The following is a 17751-nucleotide window of genomic DNA, read 5'->3' on the forward strand; positions in this document are numbered from 1 at the left end:
GGACGCTTCCTGCGTCTGGCTGGAATTGTTGTGATCATTCATATTTGTGGTGCTTGTTGAGAAATGCGTTGACCGCTGGCGGTGTTTGCAGTGGAAGCGACGCTAGAACGTCGAGCAACAGGTTCAAGTGCTATGGTCAGAGATACTCGCAGTGCTGAATAAGAAAGAAACTGAGTTCGTTCGAGGTAAATCCGAAATCGAGCTTTTGCAGTGCAGAGTTGTCATACAGTGTTGCGCGAAAGGAATTGGGAGCTCGATGCCATGGGGAACTCACGAGAACATCTCCGAGTACGTAACGTATGCAGAAATGTCAAAGTGTTGTACGTTGTAGAATAATTCATGTTCAAGAAAGAATCTGGAGTTTGCTGCAACACACTTCTGAGACAACTTCGCAGCAGTCCTTACACGGCATAAGCTCGACTTGATGATCGACCCGGAAAGAAAAAGGGTGGAAATCCATACGAACGGTCAGACGAGTAATCCCTCTCTAGAAGGCTGAAGTGAAATCTAGACGATTCGGTCAGCGTCCGATCAAGGCATGGTCTGCTACAGCCTAGCCTGGAGACTCGGAGTGAAGATGCATCTCCACTACCCTTACTCTCGAAAAACAACTCGATCAGCTCCAGTCCGCAAATACTCCATTGATCCGAACGCCGGACATGAACAGTAAATCGATAAAGACAAACGCTAGAACAAAGCCGATGATCATGGCATCCATCTGATGCCACAATCTCATTAGGTAAGCTCGAGCATCACCGATCCATATTCGTTCTCCCCTTGTCCTTCTTCCAGCCTTCAAGCCAGGCAGATCATCAAGACTGTATGCGTTGTTCTTGGCGCGGTAGTCGACCATCTTGTTCTCAGAGACCGTCTTTCCAGCCCAGTGTCCTAGTGTGTCGCGATCGAGGAGTCCTTTTTGTTCAGTCTCTGAGAGGAGAGGTACACCATAGCCGCATGATGTTTGGACCTGAGAAGAGTCAGCAAGGAAAGACCATTGGACGCTACTGTACTAAACATCATCCAGAGGGAGGCTTACTTTAAAGATGTCCAACACAATGACTGCCCTTGCACCAACAGGCACTTCCATTCCCATTTGCCTTGTCAAAGGTCCAAACTCGTCATCACAAAACTCGACCACTCTGCCTTTGCAGAACAATCTCAAAATTCTCGGGGACTTGTCAAATGAGCAAAACATAATCGTACATCGTCCATTCTCATATAGGTGGGCAATCGTCTCCGCTCCAGAACCAGTTGCATCAATGTAAGCTGCCTCATTGGGGCCAAGAATGGAAAATGTTGTTGATGGGAGACCTTTTGGTGAGATGTTGATGTGGTCTCCGTAACGAGGAGCTGAGGCAATGTAAAAGAGAGGCTGTGACATGCACCATTCGCTTAGGTCCGGCGAGAGGGATGGGTAGAATCTGACCATCTTGGCTAAGGGCGTTCTTCTGATCAATGAAGAGGTGACAGGGTAGGGGATATACTGGACGGGGATGTTTCGACGTGTGTTATTGCAGGATGTATGATGGCTTGGAGTGACTCACCCCGCTTTCGCTCGGTATCGGCTATTGCGGGCGTTGTGTATGCAGCGATAATATGCTCGTGAGATAGATCAAATATCCCCAAGCGGTAAGAATCGATGGAAAATTTTGGAAAATTTGTCTCGTCCTATGGATGACTTCTTCCGAATTTTCTAGGACGAAGAAGACCACCTTTGTGCTGATGTTATCGTCACGGTCCATCTTGAGGAGCATAACCGCTATGCTCGAGAGCCGATCGCTCATATCTCAAGTCGCTTGTCTTGGAACACCGCGCATACTCGTTGCAGCACTGCTCATAAGATCCAGATCGGTCGTTCAAGAGGTCATCAACATGGGATCAAAGGCTCTCTCTGGACATGTTGTTGATCACAACCTCAGGTCCCAACCCCTGTTTGTACCAAGTGAAGCATTGCCAAGTATGAATATGCGCCATCGTTCATGAGACACCAAGCGCTGTGAAACTTCCTGGATGCCAAAGCTGTCATCGCACAATGGCTTCTCTAGCATTGGTCAAGGGCTGTGGTGGCCTGAAAGTTAATCTGTGCCGCTGGCAAAGGTCGGGAAAGAAAATTTCGAGCTGCACAAAACTTCTCTCCATTGTTTTTCTCTTGCTTTTCAGCGCAACTTCTACGACAATCTGCACGAGAAATTTCACGATATGTACCTGCGTCACTACAATCGATGAGACTCTGGTTTGACCTTGGTGTCTGCACCTTACTAGCACAGGCGCCGGTCGAGGTTTCCATGTCCATCAACGCCAGACCTTGCGGGTGAGGCGATATCTATCTACAAATTGCGCAAACCCCCATCCAACTTCACGATCTAACCAATCTCGGGAGTAACTCAAGGCGCTTTGGCGGAGTGGTTAACGCGATGCCCTGCTATTATCCAGCGGTAAAGTTTAGGCATTTCCTTCGGGAGCGTGTGTTCGAATCACACAGGCGTCGTCCTTTTTGCATTCTCTGAGGATGCTACCTTCTTTTTGAGTAGAGCCAAATGTAGAGAAAGGCCGGGCGCATATTTGGAGCTCTCAGTAATCTTTTGTCGAGGAGCGATCGTGGAGCACTACCACTTTGCGTGAAAAAGCTTGGGCCGCCATGATTTGGCGTGTCGGCGTTGAGCGCCGGAGAACAACATCCTGATCAAACACGATTGCGCATATCTATCTGATGTCCATTGGATCCTTCAACAAGACCAGCTGTTCAGAGTCTTTCCGAAAACACACTCATGCCCATCTTGATTCTCAGCCTCCCGAGTGGCCTTGCCGTGGATGTTCATGATGCCTGTTTCGATACGCTGGGTCTTGGCTTCGCTGTCAAGGCCAGCAATCAAATCGGCACGGCTTTACTCGGAAGCAGTCTATGATTCTCGAGCATTATGTACATACAGGGACAAGATGGCCTGTCTGAAAGGCTCTGTACACTACTCGCGACCGTGTCGGAGGTCTCGATATCATGACAAAGATATTATGTCAGCCAATTTGTCTATGGGAAACATGCTGACTGAATATCGAAGGGCAAGCTGTCTCCGATCCAAACACATTCAAATGCCATCCATGTTACTGCGAGCCGGGTGTGTCCGAAGTATTGCCCACTGGCCTTGAGTATAAAGCGTTTGGGCGTAGAAGTAATAAATCTCCAGACCATATGCCAAGCCAATCGCCGATATCCCTGGCTCAATCAGTGTCAGCGATGGCAACAAAATCCGAGCCATCGAAAGATGACAAGATCAACTGAACTCAACGAGTCGACTTTGAAGATTGCGCAGGCCCTCGCTGAGCCGATACCAGAATTGGCTGTGTGACCGGCCGTATGAGTGGGTTGAAAGCACGGTGTGCTCGTCTCCAGTGCGGTGGTGCTGAGCCAATCTCTCTATATCGTTGTCCGAGATACCACGATACTTCGAGATGAGCAGCGGTCAATACCATCTCGCGCGTGTTCTTGGACTGCACTCGTAAGTCCTGCTGTACCAGAAACAGATTTGTGGCTCGCTAGGCGGGGATATAGACAGTGCGAGGCCGCACAATAAACACTTTCCTCCAGCCGAAGGGCTCGGGTCGTGATGCAGATGAGGGCGAAGGCGGTGCACTTCTCGCGCGACAAACTGCACGGTCCACATCCATCTCGGAGACCATATCATCCAATTCGCTTTCTCTCCTTCTTCTTGACCCAGACCTGTTCTTCGCCGGTTTCCCCTCTTCTCGACTCAACATCATAGAGCCCCAGCTTATAACGACTCACATCCGCCTCTCCTGTATGCAAGTCAAACGTCCACCCATGCTTCGGACAAGTGATTCCGACACTCAAAACGATACCAAAATCTTCGATATCTGATAGTGAGGCTCTTGTCAATGGGTAAGCTTGATGTGGGCAAGCCTGCTCAATCGCATAGATCCTTTCCTTGTATCTGAAAACCATGATTGAATTCTGTTGTGCTTCAGAAATTGGTGTCTCGTCTAGTGGTGTAGCAGATGAGGGTTCAGCAGGTTTTGTGAATGTTTTGCAGGATTGAGGTGGTGCTTCTCTTGGCGAGTCCCAGGGGTCTGGTGTTGGCAGACATATTCTTGTTTTGTTGTTTTCTGCTCGTTCAATGTTCGGGAAAGAAGATGCTAGCCCGGCGTACAACCACGGATTGATCCGATTGTTGGTCATTGGTCCTGCTCTATTTCCGTGTCCGGAACGTGATTGTGCTGCAATACTGTCGCATGAAGTGACTCATGTGGATGGTATGGGGTCGGCGAAGCAGAGGCAGTGCTTATGTAATCACCGCGCGCGCTAGTCGGAACTTTAATCCTACTTCGGAAGATGGTGCTCGGTGCCGGCCCTTCGCATCGGATCGCATATCATAGTACACCATCTGAAGAACAGAATCAAAATTATCCACCCAACTCGTCCCAGATATCCTTTAACACTCAGATTTGCTCCACAACTTGACTTCAAAATCAACTTCGCAATTTCTGCAATTCGACAACGCGCACATTACTTCGACTCAGTACTATCAGGCCAACGAGAGACGGGGATGTTCTCAGTTTCACATATATCATGGCGGTCCATGTACGACGCCATTGAACATATCGTCCCAAAACGTCTATTCTCATGCAAATTTGTCGTTTCCAACCCTCCCGGACATGTCGAACAGCGGGAATTGCACGCGGAGCGACAGCGACAATGCTAACAGCAAAAATACTATCAGCAACAAGACTATCAGCGACAATACAATGGCGTGTTAGACTCGCCAAGAAGAAGTGAACCTGTAAAAGAGTCTGTTATCATCTTTGTTGCGAGGGGTTAAATTGCGGACAAGAGATTTCTAGATCCCCTACACTTGTTCCAGCGGTCCCACACCTCCTTCCTGCGCCTCTTCCGCTCCTTCCTTCTCTTCTTTGGCCCCTCTGGTCTGCTTCATCCTCAACAGCCTCTTCTCATACGCTCTAAACCACTCTTGCGTATGTCCTTCCACCTTATCCGCCTCAGTTCTCCCTTGATTCACAATCTCCATCATCTCCCTCACATACTTGACTTCGCCTTCATCATCCTTCAAAGAGTGCAAACCCCTTCCCACCCCTTTTCTCTTGACCCTTTCAACATACTCCTTCCTCATACTTCTTTCCACCGGCAATCTCGCAGAACCAGAAAATACTGCAGCCACCGCCATCGCTTGGAATTCAAAGCATGAAAACGTTGCTACATGGTAGGGGACACCTATAAACGCCAAGGTCGGATCAGGGATATAGAAAACATCTTTGTGCAGGTTATGCGTAATCTGCCCTGTTGTGACGAGAGCGGTCTCCGACGCTTGATGAGGTAAGAGATCGTCGAAGTGGAGGAGGGAGAGAAAAGGGTAGGACATGTGGTAGCCTGTTGCTAGGATGACATGGTGGATGTTGGTGAGTTGCTCGCCGGTAGAAAGAGTGATGGTGCCTGGTAATGCATCTCCATCTTCGAGATCTGGAGAGGCGAGGGAGGAGAAAGACCTTATTGCGCCAATGCGTGTGCAATTCTCCGGTAACATGGATGGGAGTAGATCGTATTCTCCTCCTCGACTTGATTGGAACACCTTGTTCGCGACAGGGCCTAGTTCGCGACAAATATCTGTACTTGAGACCCCAGCGCCGATGACGAGGACATTCTGTCCGGCGAAAGAGGCAGGTGAGCGATAGACCTTGGAGTGGCTTATCCGGGAAGGGAAAGCGGTTTTCCAAGATGAGACACCAGGGTAATCTGGAATATTGGGAGCATGGTAATGTCCACTTGCTACTATCACGGCGTCGAAATGCTGTTTGATGTTAGCTCTGTGCCCATGTGTGTTCTTCTACCAGGCTGCAGTCACTTACCTGACTTGACGTCTCAATTTCGCCATTGACGAGTCTAGACACATTGACCTCCCATTTCGTATCTTTCTTCTCTATCTTGTTGACCCGTGTTCGAAAAGAGATGCTGGGGAGTATATCATTCGCAGCGGCTGTGTCTTGGATATAATTCGCCAAGACGTCATGGGGGACAAAATCGGGAGTATTCGGTTTCCAACCGTGAATGCGAAGCTTCATTTCTGGTGTCGAGACGTTGTTGTGAAGACCTTGATAGCAAGGTCTTGCTGACTGTCAGTATGTTGTGATGGGAAGCGGAAAAGGAAAAACGTTACCCTGGCGGTGCATGGAGAATGTTCAAATCATCCTTGCCGGTTTTTTTCGTCGCGTCAATTGATTCATGATCAACTGGACTATCTCTTCTTTCCCCCCGGTTGCTGATCTTGAGTAAAGAGTCGAAAGCCGGCGAGTCTCCAGTCGAAGGTATCGTGGATGGATATGAAGGTTCTATCGCTGTACGATCGTTGTACACCCTGATGTCGACTAGTCAGCTTCATACTCCACTGGCCACAGATTTCGAGCAACTCGAATCCGTTGGGAGAGATGGAAAGGAGTGAAAGAACATACCAAACACCTCCAGCGACGTCCCCACGCTCAAACACCGTGACATCCAACCCAGCATTCTTGAGATGAACAGCAGAGGAAACGCCACTAACACCCGCACCTACAATAGCAACAGTTTTGACATCCATGATTGTCAACTACTACTCCTCTCTTTACTGTAGCGAAAATACAAATACTGACCAACCCAGGCACCTACCCATATTTACATCTCCACCTCCAGGGCAAAGATCCATCACGCAACTCTTGAAGGATCTCAAGCTCCACAAAATGCTTAGATAAGGACAATTGACACAACGAAACGGGACGAGTATAGATGTCGCAATTGAATCGAAAAGTGATGTTTGCTGCAGAAGAGGTAAAGGTGTGATGGGATAACCCCGCCTGTCACGTAAAGTTGTCGTTTGAGCACGCAATCGCCAAAAAACTATCCGAGATATTGCGACTTTTTAGTCTCCTACCTTGGTAATCGAAACAGGCTAGTAACAGTCTCATCTTCTCGTTGTCGAGAGTCGAAGTGAAACGAAATGTATCATTCGGGTCGAGGCAATTAGACACTGACAGTATTCGTGAGCTGCCGCGACCAGAGCGAAACGATGACACTGATCACTACGTGACATGCAAAGGAAGCGATGACTGTGGCCAAGTTTGCACGGCTACTCGGAAGAGTCTGGAATGACAGTGCAAGCGTCAGTCTACCTTTTATTCTGATATGTAATCAACACACTATCAGCGCGTCGCAAAATCTTTTATTTTTGCAAAGTCTCCAACCAGGAGCAAGACTTCTACTCCTGCTTGACATCCAAATTCTTGAGGGCCTCCTCAGCCTTGCCGACATTCACCTCAGCGCTACCAGGACCCTCAACATGACCATCAGGCTGGGCGACAACATCCTTCTTGGCGGCACCGGGGAACTTTGAACCCTTATCCTTCTTAACCTTGACCTTCTTCTCAGGGGCAGGGGGAGGAGGGTAAGCGAGCTTCTCAATCTTCTGCCACTCCTCGCTGTTCTGGAAGTCTGCTTGGATGGGTGCGAGCAGCTTGTTGAGCGCGACTGTGACGGCGGGCTTGAGTGCTTGAGGAGAGAGGATGTCGTTGGCGTAGTCTTCGTGCATTTTCTCGATGGTTGTGTAGACGAGGGGCTCGCCTTCCCTGCGCTCGACGACGAACTTCGGCTCGCCGGTTTGGAGAGCACTGAAGGGGAGAAGTACGTGCTCTACGAAACTGAGGATACCGTTGTCGGCAACGATCTTGGGAGCAGCGACCTTCAGAGAGCAGAGTTAGTGCGGCCTCGACGACGGAGTAAATCAAGACATGAGACTAGGAAAATGATACGTACGGCTTTCTTGAGCTTCTTGGTGACGACTTCGGCAGAGTCAAGAAGATCAATCTTGGACTCGGGCTCCGAACTTGACATCTTTGATCCTTGAAGACCCTGACGAGATGTTAGCACGCACACGATAGAAAGAGTTCAAGGGGGATGCTCACTGGAATCATAGGGTTCATGAGATGTGCCTGAAGCATTACGTTAGCAGAAGTTCGGCATAAGATGCGAGCCGGTGGGTGCCAGATTGATGATTTTTTTAGCAGGTGACGTTGAGGGTTTCGGATACCAATCTCGCTCATACGTCCTGGCGCCCCCTCGTTGATATACTCACGCGTTGTCTGAAGCCTACTCTGGGCAAAATCTCCTTTGCTGCAAGTTGTTAGCAATCCTCGTCATACTGGAAGTAGACGGCTTAAGACTTACACAGTGCAAAGATCTTCCTCTGGTCAACACCACCAAACTGAGCATCCACGTCAAGGTCTGGAACATGTCAGTGCTGATGTACGGTCTCTGGATTGGCGAAAGACTTACACTGCTCGTCAAGACATTGCATGATGGGGTACTATATCCATGTTAGTCAGGAAAATTTGAGAGCCTATCTGATCCGAGTCATACGATGAGTGCACTCAGAGGAGCGTTGTCTGTTCAATTGTCAGCTTGATAATCTCTCCTGGAAGCTCGAATCCACACACCAGTTTGCTTGACGACCTCGGCGCCAGCCTTCTTGGCGTCGTGTGATGAGACAACGGAGTGGAGACGGTACTGTTGGTAGAATACGTGGTCAGTGAAGCTATTCGAGAAGAGCCAGAGATGAGGCCGTGCCCATGGACCGCTCCGTTGAGAGAATCGAGAACATAAGGTGTTCATCTTGATCTGCGTACCATGTCCATGTTGAACTCAGGGGTAAGTCTGCCCTTTGTCAGTAATGTGTTCGAGATTGCGACGAAGCAATATACACTCCATCGCCATTTGCAGCCAGTAATGCCAATAAGCTTAGCTCCACACGGAATCTAGAGATTTTTGACACCACCACGTGCAACGTCATAGCAACTTACTGGTAGGAAGAACCGAGGACAAACTCCAATCTATTTAGAATGTTAGTTTAAGTCTGCTCGACTGAGGAATGCGAAGACCATGGCCAGAGGAGCGTCTTGGAAGATTCATCTGCTCCCGAGGCGCTAGAACAAAGATCAACTTACTTGTCAGTGGAAACTCCAACAGCCTTGAGAAGACTCGTGATGCAGTGACGGTAGCTACAAGACGATTAGACTTCGGAATGATCGTACACGCATTCTGGCACGTACTATTCGGCACGGTACTTGACCAGCTCAATGGGAGCCTTGACAGGAGTTAGATTGGTCCTTCAAAGAGCACAATGCAATGAGCATACCTTCACTACGCTCTTGTTAGCAAGAATATCCATGACACTGTTGCCTTTCCACATTTGCGGATATCTTTAGGGTTACTCACAGTTGTCAAGGAAGCCATGAATCTTTCCTGGTCATCAGCATACTGATCACACAAAAAGTCTCAAGAAGAACGCACATCAGCGAGCAAAATCTTGACTTTGCAGCCGGCCTGAACTAGAAGAATTTAGTGCTGAGACTGTCAGAAAGGGCCTCAAGACCTACGGAAGGAAGCAATTTGCATCGCAGGGACAAGGTAACCACAATGGGGACGACCAGTTGTAGCAGTACCCCAGTAGATTGAAGGGCTGGTACATGTTAGTCGATTGCCACAATGTGAGGTTAATCATGGCGAGCAGAAGTGTTCTGTTCTCCGTTCCTCTTATCCTTCCTGAGCTATTTCCGAAGATCTGGTGATGCGTCTGAAGAGATCGCTAATATCCCCGCATTTCCGTAGCTCGCGCAAAGCTCATAAAAAGGAACATCAAGAATAGTCCTCGCGGTACATGGGAAACACCTGCGGAAGAGCCGCATATAGCTCGAGGAAGAGATGCCAAGGAATCCTGCTCGCCATAATGATATTCGCCTTGTTGACCTACGTTCTGCCTTCTTGGTAGACCTTCTCCAGAATTTCAATGTTCATGACCTCCTGAAGGTTGTGGGAGACTATCGGAATAATGAGATTTTTGTCCATGTAAACGAGATAGGTGATGAATACTCAGTGCGAGCCTTTCGGCATCGGTGGTCGGAATCATGTTGGGGGCTGGCATGTTTGCGGACTGCGCGATGCGATAAGAAACAGCTGATATGGCAAGGGCGAACAACAGCTGTATAGGCAGATCGAAAATTGTGGAAGGAGTCACACTGCTGGCGACGCACGCCAAGCCCCGCAGCGCACAGACGTTTAGCGGCGAATGATGAGACTCCGGAAGTCAGGGAGAGGGTTTGGGCATGAGCATCGTAGATGCATGTTGGACAGTTACAGCCGTTTGTACGACGGTTTCAGGAGTCTGTTATAATTATAATTATCATTTACGCGGAAAGAATGAAATAGCAACTTCTTCCTTGGATGAAGTTTCTTGCATGAACGACAATGGACGATAACCAACACGCGACAGCGATGGCAGCACAGCCGGCTTCTACGGATGACGCTATGAAGCATATCAACAATAAGAATAATGAAGAGCATGACACGCCTGTTCACGACAAGGTGACGGTTGATGAAAACGACCATGGCCAAAACGATGGTGGAAAGTCAGCTGCAGTCACAGGCTCAGCTGCAACGATACAGATCCAAGACATAAGCGACAGAGCTCTACGCTTCATCTCGCACGCGAGCAACGAAACACTTGGAGCATGTCTGGTCGGCCTGGGTGCCACGACCTACTTCATCCTGGGAAGAGTTGGACTGTTGTTGATTGGTGTGGTCGGCGGTATAGCACTGCATGCGACATGGGACTCTGCGCACTCGTCGGCTGACAGACTCGGTGCGAAGGAGCTTGAGCAGAAGAAGAGAAGGGAGATTGGTCTAGAGGTCGTCCAGCGCGTGCTGCAATGGAACGACAACAAGACAGACGCCGGAGACACGGACGACGACGACACTGAGATCAAGCCATTGGCCCTCAAGAAGAGCGACTTCTCGACCTTCCGTCCAGACACGGCTGCCGCCTTGAGTGCTTTTACAGACGCCATCATCCGCGACTATGTCACGTATGTCCAAGCACATGCTCGCACACTCTCGTTCCACTGCTGACTGACTTCATGTAGTTGGTGGTACTCACCTGTTTTGCCCGGCGAAGACTCATTCCCGGCAGCCTGTCGCCAGACTCTCGTCAGCTTCCTCGTCTCCCTCTCCAACCACCTCTCTCGAAAGCGCCCCGTTGACACGTTCCTCGATTTTGTTACCAACTCGTCCTCGATCGTCATCGTCTTCCTCAATGAACTCGCCGCCGCCCTGAACGCCTCACCCAATGCCACCTCCGAAGACGCCGTCCATGCCTACCTCGAAATGAAGCCCGAGAGCAGTCTCGCGAGCATCATGGACGCCAAACATCAAGAGAAGAAGCTTAAAGTTGTCGCCAATGACATCCTGCTGAAGTACCTCGACAACAAGACATACATGAGCGCCCCTGCCCACATCTTCCTCAAGCAGATTCTGGCCAAGCTGGTCTTGTCCATGACCGTCGACAGCTGCTCAAAGCCAGAATTCATCAACCAGTGGATCGTCTACCTGCTTGAAGACGGAGAGCCTGAGCTCATGGAGGTCATTGATGCTGGCGTCGAAGGTTCTGCTGTTGTCAACGGCCAATCGTCAAAGAAGCAAGTCGCCGTCGACGAGCAAGCCGAGAAGCCAGCTTCCAGCCCTGAAGCCGTTCGCGAGCACCGACGCAAGGCTAGTCGTAACAAGGCCGAGGAAGCCATGGACGAGGCTATGAGAGAAGCGCAGAGGCTTAGCCAGCTGATCGCTGAAGAAGAAGCAAAGAGGTCAAACAACGCTTCGTCTACTCTTGGCAGCAGCGGCGATATATCTGAAACCACCACCCAAGGCATCATGACTCCCTCATCGTCTCAAGGTGACGCCGACGACACTACAAAGTCAGAGGCTTCAAGAGCTTCACCTACTGCCCAGTCGACCGAGAGACAATCAGAAGATTCAAGAAAGCCATTCACCAGCTTCGATCAGATACTACCCGCCACAAGCCCAACTGCTCTGTCTAGCCAAGAAGACAAGCTCCGTCTCAAGCCACCGCCGGTCTTGACTCTACACAATGCATCCATCAACATCTTTGACGATGCGTCGCCGGGCAACAGCACCGTCATGCGATCAAAGCCCAACATTGACTACATGATTCAGATCGAGCCTACTTCTTCGAGCTTCCCTGGTTGGATGATTGTACGCAAGTATACAGACTTCGAAACTTTGCATGAAGTCCTCCGTCGCATTTCCGTCATCACAGGCACTCGCTTCACCGACTCTCATTCCAATCTGCCAACATGGAAAAACAATACCAAGCACGCTTTGAGAAACGACCTCGAACGCTACCTGAACGACGCAGTTCGCTTGCAACCACTTGCTGAGAGTGAGGGCATGAAGCGCTTCTTGGACAAAGACGGCGGTGCCTCTCGTTCTCCGGGTGGCAGTAAGGGTTTCGGATGGCCAACTCCAGTTGCCTTTGATCAGATGGGCAAGAGCATGATGGACACATTGACCAAAGCTCCCATTCAAGTTGCCGGGGGCGGTAAGGCAATATTCGGCGGTGTCACGAGCATTCTCGGAGGTGGTAAGCGCAATTCTGTCGCCTCGAACCACAATGCCAGCCGCTCGTCCATCTCGCTGAACCCTGCCAACTTTCTCGAGGACAGCTATATGGGCAGCATGGGTAATGTCGGTGTCGAACGTCAGAGCACAGACAGTACCCGAAGTGTGCCTGCGCCGCTGTCCCGCACTACGTCGCTGTCAAAGCGTGTCCCGTCAGCTGCTCAATCAATCCACAGAGCTGAGCAATCTGTCGACCGGAGAAGCCGACCTAGCTTATCATCTCCTCGTGCCTCGTACCAAGGCACAAGGAGTGAAGAGTACAGTCGTACTTCGTCATCGGCTGGCTTGTCCAAGCTTGACACTGAGCTTCACCTTCCTCCTCCACCGTCCGATATCCCTGACGACTATGCCTCGCCAACCGCAGTATCGGCTCAGCCCGCCAGAATCATCGATGACATGACTTATGCTTCTCCCGACGCCCCCGCGCCCGCATCGAGCTACCCAACCTCAGGCATCAGATCACGAGGCACGTCCAGATCTCCCGAAACAACACCAGCAAGAGTCACCTCCGCAAGACCAACTCCAGCAACGACTCCAGCCGCAGCGAAACCGACCAAGACCACACCTCCCATCTCGGAACAAGAGACTCAAGTCGCCGTCGAGTTGATGTTCGCAGTCATCACAGAACTCTACACCTTGTCTTCAGCATGGAACATCCGCCGTACTCTGCTCAACGCCGCAAAATCCTTCCTCCTCCGCCCTGGAAACCCGCAACTCGAAGCCATTCGCCAGCTCATACAGACCAACGTCATTGAGACCTTTACCTCTGACTCCTCCATCGCAGCTCAAGTTCTCAAGATACGAGAGAACTCTCTGCCTACAGAGGAAGAATTGAAGGCTTGGCCGAAAGAGATGACTGCTGAAGAGAAGGAGGCGCTCAGAGTCAAGGCGCGAGGCTTGCTAGTTGAGAGGGGTATGCCCGCTGCGTTGACTTCTGTCATGGGAGCCGCGGCGAGTGGAGAAGCGCTGGGGAGGGTGTTTGATTGTTTGCAGGTTGATGGTGTTGGGAAGGGTGTTGTGTTCGGTGTTTTGCTGCAGGCATTGAGGGCGATTGTGCAGTAGACTTGTTGCGTGGTAGAGATGATACCCTTTTCGAGCTGTTTTTTTATGATACAGTACGAGACGATGTACGAGTATGAAAGTACGATGTTTATCCAGATTCCTCAATAACTTCAGGAGCATTTCATAATTATGGCTTTTTCGAAGACTTCCTTGATATTCGCGCCTGCGGCGGTCAACTGCTTAGAGTTAACCTCGGAAGGGAAAAAGTCGAAGTCGTCGTCCTTGTATCTTTGCATCTCTTCGGGCAGTAAATCATCATCGAGCCGATCCCAAAGCCAGAAGGGGGGCCTGCGTGTCAGGACAGGTGGTAAGCAGTCAATCTCGTCCCAATCAACGATACCGGTGAGGTGCCAAGAGGAATCTTCACGCTGTTCGACCGTAATGTTTCGAGGCATGCAGCCCCAGTGATGAAGCACACTGTCAGTGGTGGTTGTCTCATCAGCGTCGAACCACCCCATGCTCTTCATTTCTTGGAGCATACTGTTGAGTTTGTCGCGGAATTCTGCATGGAAGTCATATTCCCCAGGCTTGTATCCTTCATGAGGTCGAAGTGCATGCTTAATACCAACTTCAAACTGCTTGTACAAGGAAGATGTGACTGGAATGGTAGGGCCATCTCTCTCATCGTCCCAGCCGCTATTCTGGAGAAAGCCGCGTACAGCCACTTCCATCGTAGCCTCAACGCGTTCTGATGGTCCCGGCGGTAGTTTTGTAAGAAGAGGCTCCTTATCATCATCGTGGAGAAGTCTGCCAGAGACAGGGAACTTGATATCCTGCAACCTTGTGTAGAATTCAGCCAATTCTGACGCGATGACAGCCATATCTTCCATAGGTATCTCGTCCAGGACAGATGCCAGATTAACACCAGAAATTCGGGTGTACAGGGTATAGGGAAAGCCTATAGCATTGTCAAGCGTACTATCGAATCCAAGCACCTCTGCAACCTTGGGGACGCGCCCTGCAAGAAGATGAAGGACAGCCGCATCATCCAAGATCCTGGGATCGCTTGTTATGACGACAGGTACTATGTCACCATCAGCGTCAAGTTCCCTATCACCACGTGGTATCCGCAAGATAGCTTGGGTGTCTTGGATTCCTGCTTTGCTTGGGAAGTCTTGAATCGTAACAGCGATGATACGATTGTTGTAGCCTCCATCGATCCTTGTAACGTCTTTGAAGTGTAATCCGAGTTCAGTGCCTAGGGCATACACCTTGTGCTGGAAGGTTTCGAATGATTCATGCTCGTGGATCACTGTTGAGATCTCCGACGCGGACTCCACGATGGATGATGAGTCTCCTTCCGTAGAGGTCGGTTCTTTCAGAGCTTCCTGTTTGGTATCGGTCTGCATGATGGTCATGCTCGTGGGAGTCGTTCAGGATATTCACGAATGATCTGTATGCTTGACGTGAAATACTTCTCTGCTGATTGTACGCAGCGTCATGATCACCACAGAGGAAGGGCGGCGAGCTAGGCTGCGTGCAGGCTTCTACATCCCTTTGTTGCCATTGCGACAGCTTACCTGGTTGCGAAAGGCGTCTACGTACTGTCAACCACAAGACATTCACATCCTGATTGAAGAGGATGTGTGGAGTTGAGAAAAGGACGAAGCAGGGGTCCGCGAAGGAAACAAACAAAACCGGCTACGTCACGCGTTATGGCTTGTCCCGCTCCCTCCATTTCCGGTCATGTTTTCGAAAGAATAGTCGATACAGGCTGGTTATACGTGGCTCACTGAATACTGGCAGAGATGGGACTTGATACAAAGAGGTAATCCTGGTATTATTATCGATGATGGTTTCTGAATAGGAAGAGCGATTGGTCGGTCGTTGAGAGATATGTGGGTGGGAATCGAATAGCTTGCGTCGCGATGTCCTCGATTACAGAACTGGGACCTGGCTATTCTCATTTGTTGATCATATACTCTTCCGGGTAAGATAACTGGCAAACATGTCATTGGACAAGTCTGGCGAAGTGACGGCGACGGTCCTGGGATGCACGTGCTCCGCGAGCAATGTTTAGACATGGAGAATTGGAGTGGACAAGTGGACGATTCACGAGAACGTATCTGCCCACCACCAGACGACAGGGACCCATACTATCAGCAAGACAGAGCACAAATTCGACCGAACAGTCTATAGACCAGATTACTCTTGCGACTGTCATGTCGTGTTCACCCATGTCTAAAAGGCAGCGACAGGGTCGTACCCTTCACGAAAAAGTCTTGGCATAACAGCTCCACCAAGAGCATCATCGCTGCTACTAAAAACATCGTGTGTTACCGTTGGTAAAGGTGACTGCAAATGGATGTAATACGTTTGGTTACTCGATGATATATAGACCCAAGCTTGCACTTGAGAGATCGCTCGCCAGCTGAAACCCGAATCTTCGAAGCTCAAGAAGGTCTAAGCCAGAATCACTTTCTGCACCATCGAGTTCCACACACCCATACCTACAGCAGCAACTGTAGCAGCCATAGCAAAGTTGACGCCATTGTTGTTGAGCACATCCATACCTCTCTGAACTCTGCTACCTCCTGCAGTGACCTTGACTCTCTTGCCATTGTCTCCTTCGACAATTCTGCCGCTGCTCTTGTCCTCAACGGTAGCCTGGACCAAGGCACCCAACAGAGAGTCTAAGAGAGTACCACTGAATCCAGCAAGGGTCAAGGTGACCCAAAAAAGAAACTTGGAATCTCCAGTCCATGCCATGCGAGAGAAGGGCAGGGTGAAGTATGCAAGTGTAGAGATGAAAACAGAGCCTGCAAGGCCAGCAAGAAGACCAGTGATCGTGACTCCTCCGTTAGTTCCGCGAGGAACCTTACGCCAGGGCGCAGTGATAAGCACAGGAGAGCTTGGTGAGAGAATACCAAGTTCGCTACTGAGAGTGTCGGCGGCGGCAGCAGCATAAGATCTTGAGATGAATCAGCAGCTGTCTCTGATTACTGTAAACAGAAGCAGAACTTACGCAGCAATGCCAAACGGAATCACATCAGTCAAGCTGTACTCATCCTTCAAACCTGTTCCTTTTTGCGAGGCGTAGAGATGCCACAAGATCAATACTGATGCCGTGCCCGAGTTGGCCAATACTTGGGCGTAGTTACGTGCACCTTCGCCACCTACTCCTCCGGTTGCAGATTGAGTGAGGGTCTTCTTTGTTGTATGATTGATCTTTTCGTGTTGTCAGTACGACTGCTTGGCACGTGCTGCAACGCCGCTGATGGAAGTATTGCGTTCCACAGTTTGAACAGTGCAGTACCCCGAGATTGAGGACCTCGGAGCAGAGTCATGGAGGACTAACCTTTGTGCCCACAGTACCGGCAATGAAGAAACCTACGAGGAGGTTGAAGAACACACCCCAGGGATGCATCATGTGTATTTCCGCAGTCACGACCGCGGCCACAATGCCGCCTGGTGTCAGTTTATTTTTGGCGGCAGAGTACAAAACCAATGCTGTGACGGCGCCCAGCTGGCCCTTGTGTTGTAACGCAAAATCCATGACAGTTGTTGTCCTGGTCTGTGGTAGTCGATGCTAGGTAGTGTTTGAAGATAGACGTCCAGGAAGACGCGTTGAGAGAGGATCACGTTCACGGTATGACGTTGTCGTTCTTGCGATTCGTGGGTCAACTGGAGGAGCTCGTGCATGACTTGGCATTAGATCACTCATCAATCTTTCTTGTCCCTGATCGTCTACCGCGATCTGCTCATCCTTCTGCAAACCCAGACTAGGCATCTCGACGACAACTCTTTCTTCGGTGCAAACGCATGTGGAGTCGTCGGCAGTCAATGTGGCTTTCGAAATTTGAAGTCCGGCTGGCTGTGTTGAGGTGTATCTCCACTGTTTCGTTCACACGGAATTTGACCTTCGGAGCTCCGTCCATACCTTCTCAACCACTAATGCGCAATGACCTCGACCTAAATTCGAGCGCGAACCCGCCAGTTACCAGTGGTCAGTACATCGTGGACAGTGCGAGTGACTCGATGAAGAAAAAGGTATGCGACGACGACATCTCGCGGCTTCAGCCACAGCGACACAGCCACGGCCAGACGCATCTGTGGCTGCTGTACATCTAGATCCAGCCTTCAAAGGGGTCAGCAATTAAGATACGCACGTTAATGTGCCGTTTCTTGCTCTGTCCTGCTCATGGCCAGAGACACTCGTGCGTCAACAA

General features: G+C 50.1%; 7 protein-coding genes across 7 annotated transcripts; 1 reads left to right on the forward strand and 6 right to left on the reverse strand.

The window, feature by feature from the left end:
- Positions 1–616: 616 nt before the first annotated feature.
- Positions 617–1429, reverse strand: AUEXF2481DRAFT_4870 (uncharacterized protein; the record flags this gene model as incomplete). The annotated part of the gene is made up of 2 exons (XM_013488257.1): positions 617–967; positions 1037–1429. The coding sequence occupies 2 exons, from the start codon at positions 1427–1429 to the stop codon at positions 617–619; spliced, it is 744 nt and encodes a 247-aa protein (XP_013343711.1).
- A 2143-nt stretch (positions 1430–3572) lies between these two features.
- Positions 3573–4252, reverse strand: AUEXF2481DRAFT_210516 (uncharacterized protein). The gene has a single exon (XM_013488505.1). It carries the CDS (start codon positions 4190–4192, stop codon positions 3677–3679), a length of 516 nt encoding a protein of 171 aa, XP_013343959.1. The 5' UTR covers positions 4193–4252; the 3' UTR covers positions 3573–3676.
- A 265-nt stretch (positions 4253–4517) lies between these two features.
- On the reverse strand, positions 4518–6804 carry AUEXF2481DRAFT_79699 (uncharacterized protein). Its single transcript, XM_013488480.1, has 4 exons — positions 6475–6804; positions 6183–6380; positions 5875–6130; positions 4518–5816 (listed from the first exon to the last, which is right to left on the reverse strand). The coding sequence occupies exons 1-4, from the start codon at positions 6597–6599 to the stop codon at positions 4860–4862; spliced, it is 1536 nt and encodes a 511-aa protein (XP_013343934.1). The 5' UTR covers positions 6600–6804; the 3' UTR covers positions 4518–4859.
- A 233-nt stretch (positions 6805–7037) lies between these two features.
- On the reverse strand, positions 7038–10030 carry AUEXF2481DRAFT_39790 (uncharacterized protein). The gene is made up of 16 exons (XM_013488376.1): positions 9920–10030; positions 9801–9867; positions 9427–9509; positions 9341–9378; positions 9100–9134; positions 8995–9048; positions 8851–8880; positions 8677–8704; positions 8488–8557; positions 8411–8436; positions 8327–8357; positions 8219–8275; positions 8127–8164; positions 7957–7983; positions 7808–7903; positions 7038–7733 (listed from the first exon to the last, which is right to left on the reverse strand). The coding sequence occupies exons 1-16, from the start codon at positions 9969–9971 to the stop codon at positions 7254–7256; spliced, it is 1212 nt and encodes a 403-aa protein (XP_013343830.1). The 5' UTR covers positions 9972–10030; the 3' UTR covers positions 7038–7253.
- A 141-nt stretch (positions 10031–10171) lies between these two features.
- AUEXF2481DRAFT_73365 (uncharacterized protein) lies at positions 10172–13582 on the forward strand (the record flags this gene model as incomplete). Its single annotated transcript, XM_013488476.1, has 3 exons — positions 10172–10411; positions 10493–10911; positions 10969–13582. Exons 1-3 carry the CDS (start codon positions 10295–10297, stop codon positions 13580–13582), a joined length of 3150 nt encoding a protein of 1049 aa, XP_013343930.1. The 5' UTR covers positions 10172–10294.
- A 55-nt stretch (positions 13583–13637) lies between these two features.
- AUEXF2481DRAFT_212380 (uncharacterized protein) lies at positions 13638–15267 on the reverse strand. The gene has a single exon (XM_013488506.1). The coding sequence runs from the start codon at positions 14938–14940 to the stop codon at positions 13693–13695; it is 1248 nt and encodes a 415-aa protein (XP_013343960.1). The 5' UTR covers positions 14941–15267; the 3' UTR covers positions 13638–13692.
- A 526-nt stretch (positions 15268–15793) lies between these two features.
- AUEXF2481DRAFT_39793 (uncharacterized protein) lies at positions 15794–17547 on the reverse strand. The gene is made up of 3 exons (XM_013488377.1): positions 16881–17547; positions 16548–16750; positions 15794–16493 (listed from the first exon to the last, which is right to left on the reverse strand). Exons 1-3 carry the CDS (start codon positions 17076–17078, stop codon positions 15986–15988), a joined length of 909 nt encoding a protein of 302 aa, XP_013343831.1. The 5' UTR covers positions 17079–17547; the 3' UTR covers positions 15794–15985.
- Positions 17548–17751: the final 204 nt, after the last annotated feature.

This window comes from Aureobasidium subglaciale (assembly GCF_000721755.1).
Source record: "Aureobasidium subglaciale EXF-2481 unplaced genomic scaffold scaffold_10, whole genome shotgun sequence".
In the NCBI taxonomy this organism is placed as follows: domain Eukaryota; kingdom Fungi; phylum Ascomycota; class Dothideomycetes; order Dothideales; family Saccotheciaceae; genus Aureobasidium; species Aureobasidium subglaciale.

Coding starts and splice junctions, on each gene's coding strand:
- AUEXF2481DRAFT_210516 (XM_013488505.1), bottom strand. CDS start 4,192: ATGACCAACAATCGGATCAATCCGTGGTTGTACGCCGGGCTAGCATCT.
- AUEXF2481DRAFT_79699 (XM_013488480.1), bottom strand. CDS start 6,599: ATGGATGTCAAAACTGTTGCTATTGTAGGTGCGGGTGTTAGTGGCGTT. Junction 6,381..6,474: donor GACGTCGCTGGAGGTGTTTG/GTATGTTCTTTC, acceptor AGTCGACATCAG/GGTGTACAACGATCGTACAG. Junction 5,817..5,874: donor AAATTGAGACGTCAAGTCAG/GTAAGTGACTGC, acceptor AACATCAAACAG/CATTTCGACGCCGTGATAGT.
- AUEXF2481DRAFT_39790 (XM_013488376.1), bottom strand. CDS start 9,971: ATGCCAGCCCCCAACATGATTCCGACCACCGATGCCGAAAGGCTCGCA. Junction 8,881..8,994: donor GTTGGAGTTTCCACTGACAA/GTAAGTTGATCT, acceptor CATTCTAAATAG/ATTGGAGTTTGTCCTCGGTT. Junction 7,904..7,956: donor TCATGAACCCTATGATTCCA/GTGAGCATCCCC, acceptor ACATCTCGTCAG/GGTCTTCAAGGATCAAAGAT.
- AUEXF2481DRAFT_212380 (XM_013488506.1), bottom strand. CDS start 14,940: ATGACCATCATGCAGACCGATACCAAACAGGAAGCTCTGAAAGAACCG.
- AUEXF2481DRAFT_39793 (XM_013488377.1), bottom strand. CDS start 17,078: ATGGATTTTGCGTTACAACACAAGGGCCAGCTGGGCGCCGTCACAGCA. Junction 16,751..16,880: donor CCGGTACTGTGGGCACAAAG/GTTAGTCCTCCA, acceptor CAACACGAAAAG/ATCAATCATACAACAAAGAA. Junction 16,494..16,547: donor ATTCCGTTTGGCATTGCTGC/GTAAGTTCTGCT, acceptor ATTCATCTCAAG/ATCTTATGCTGCTGCCGCCG.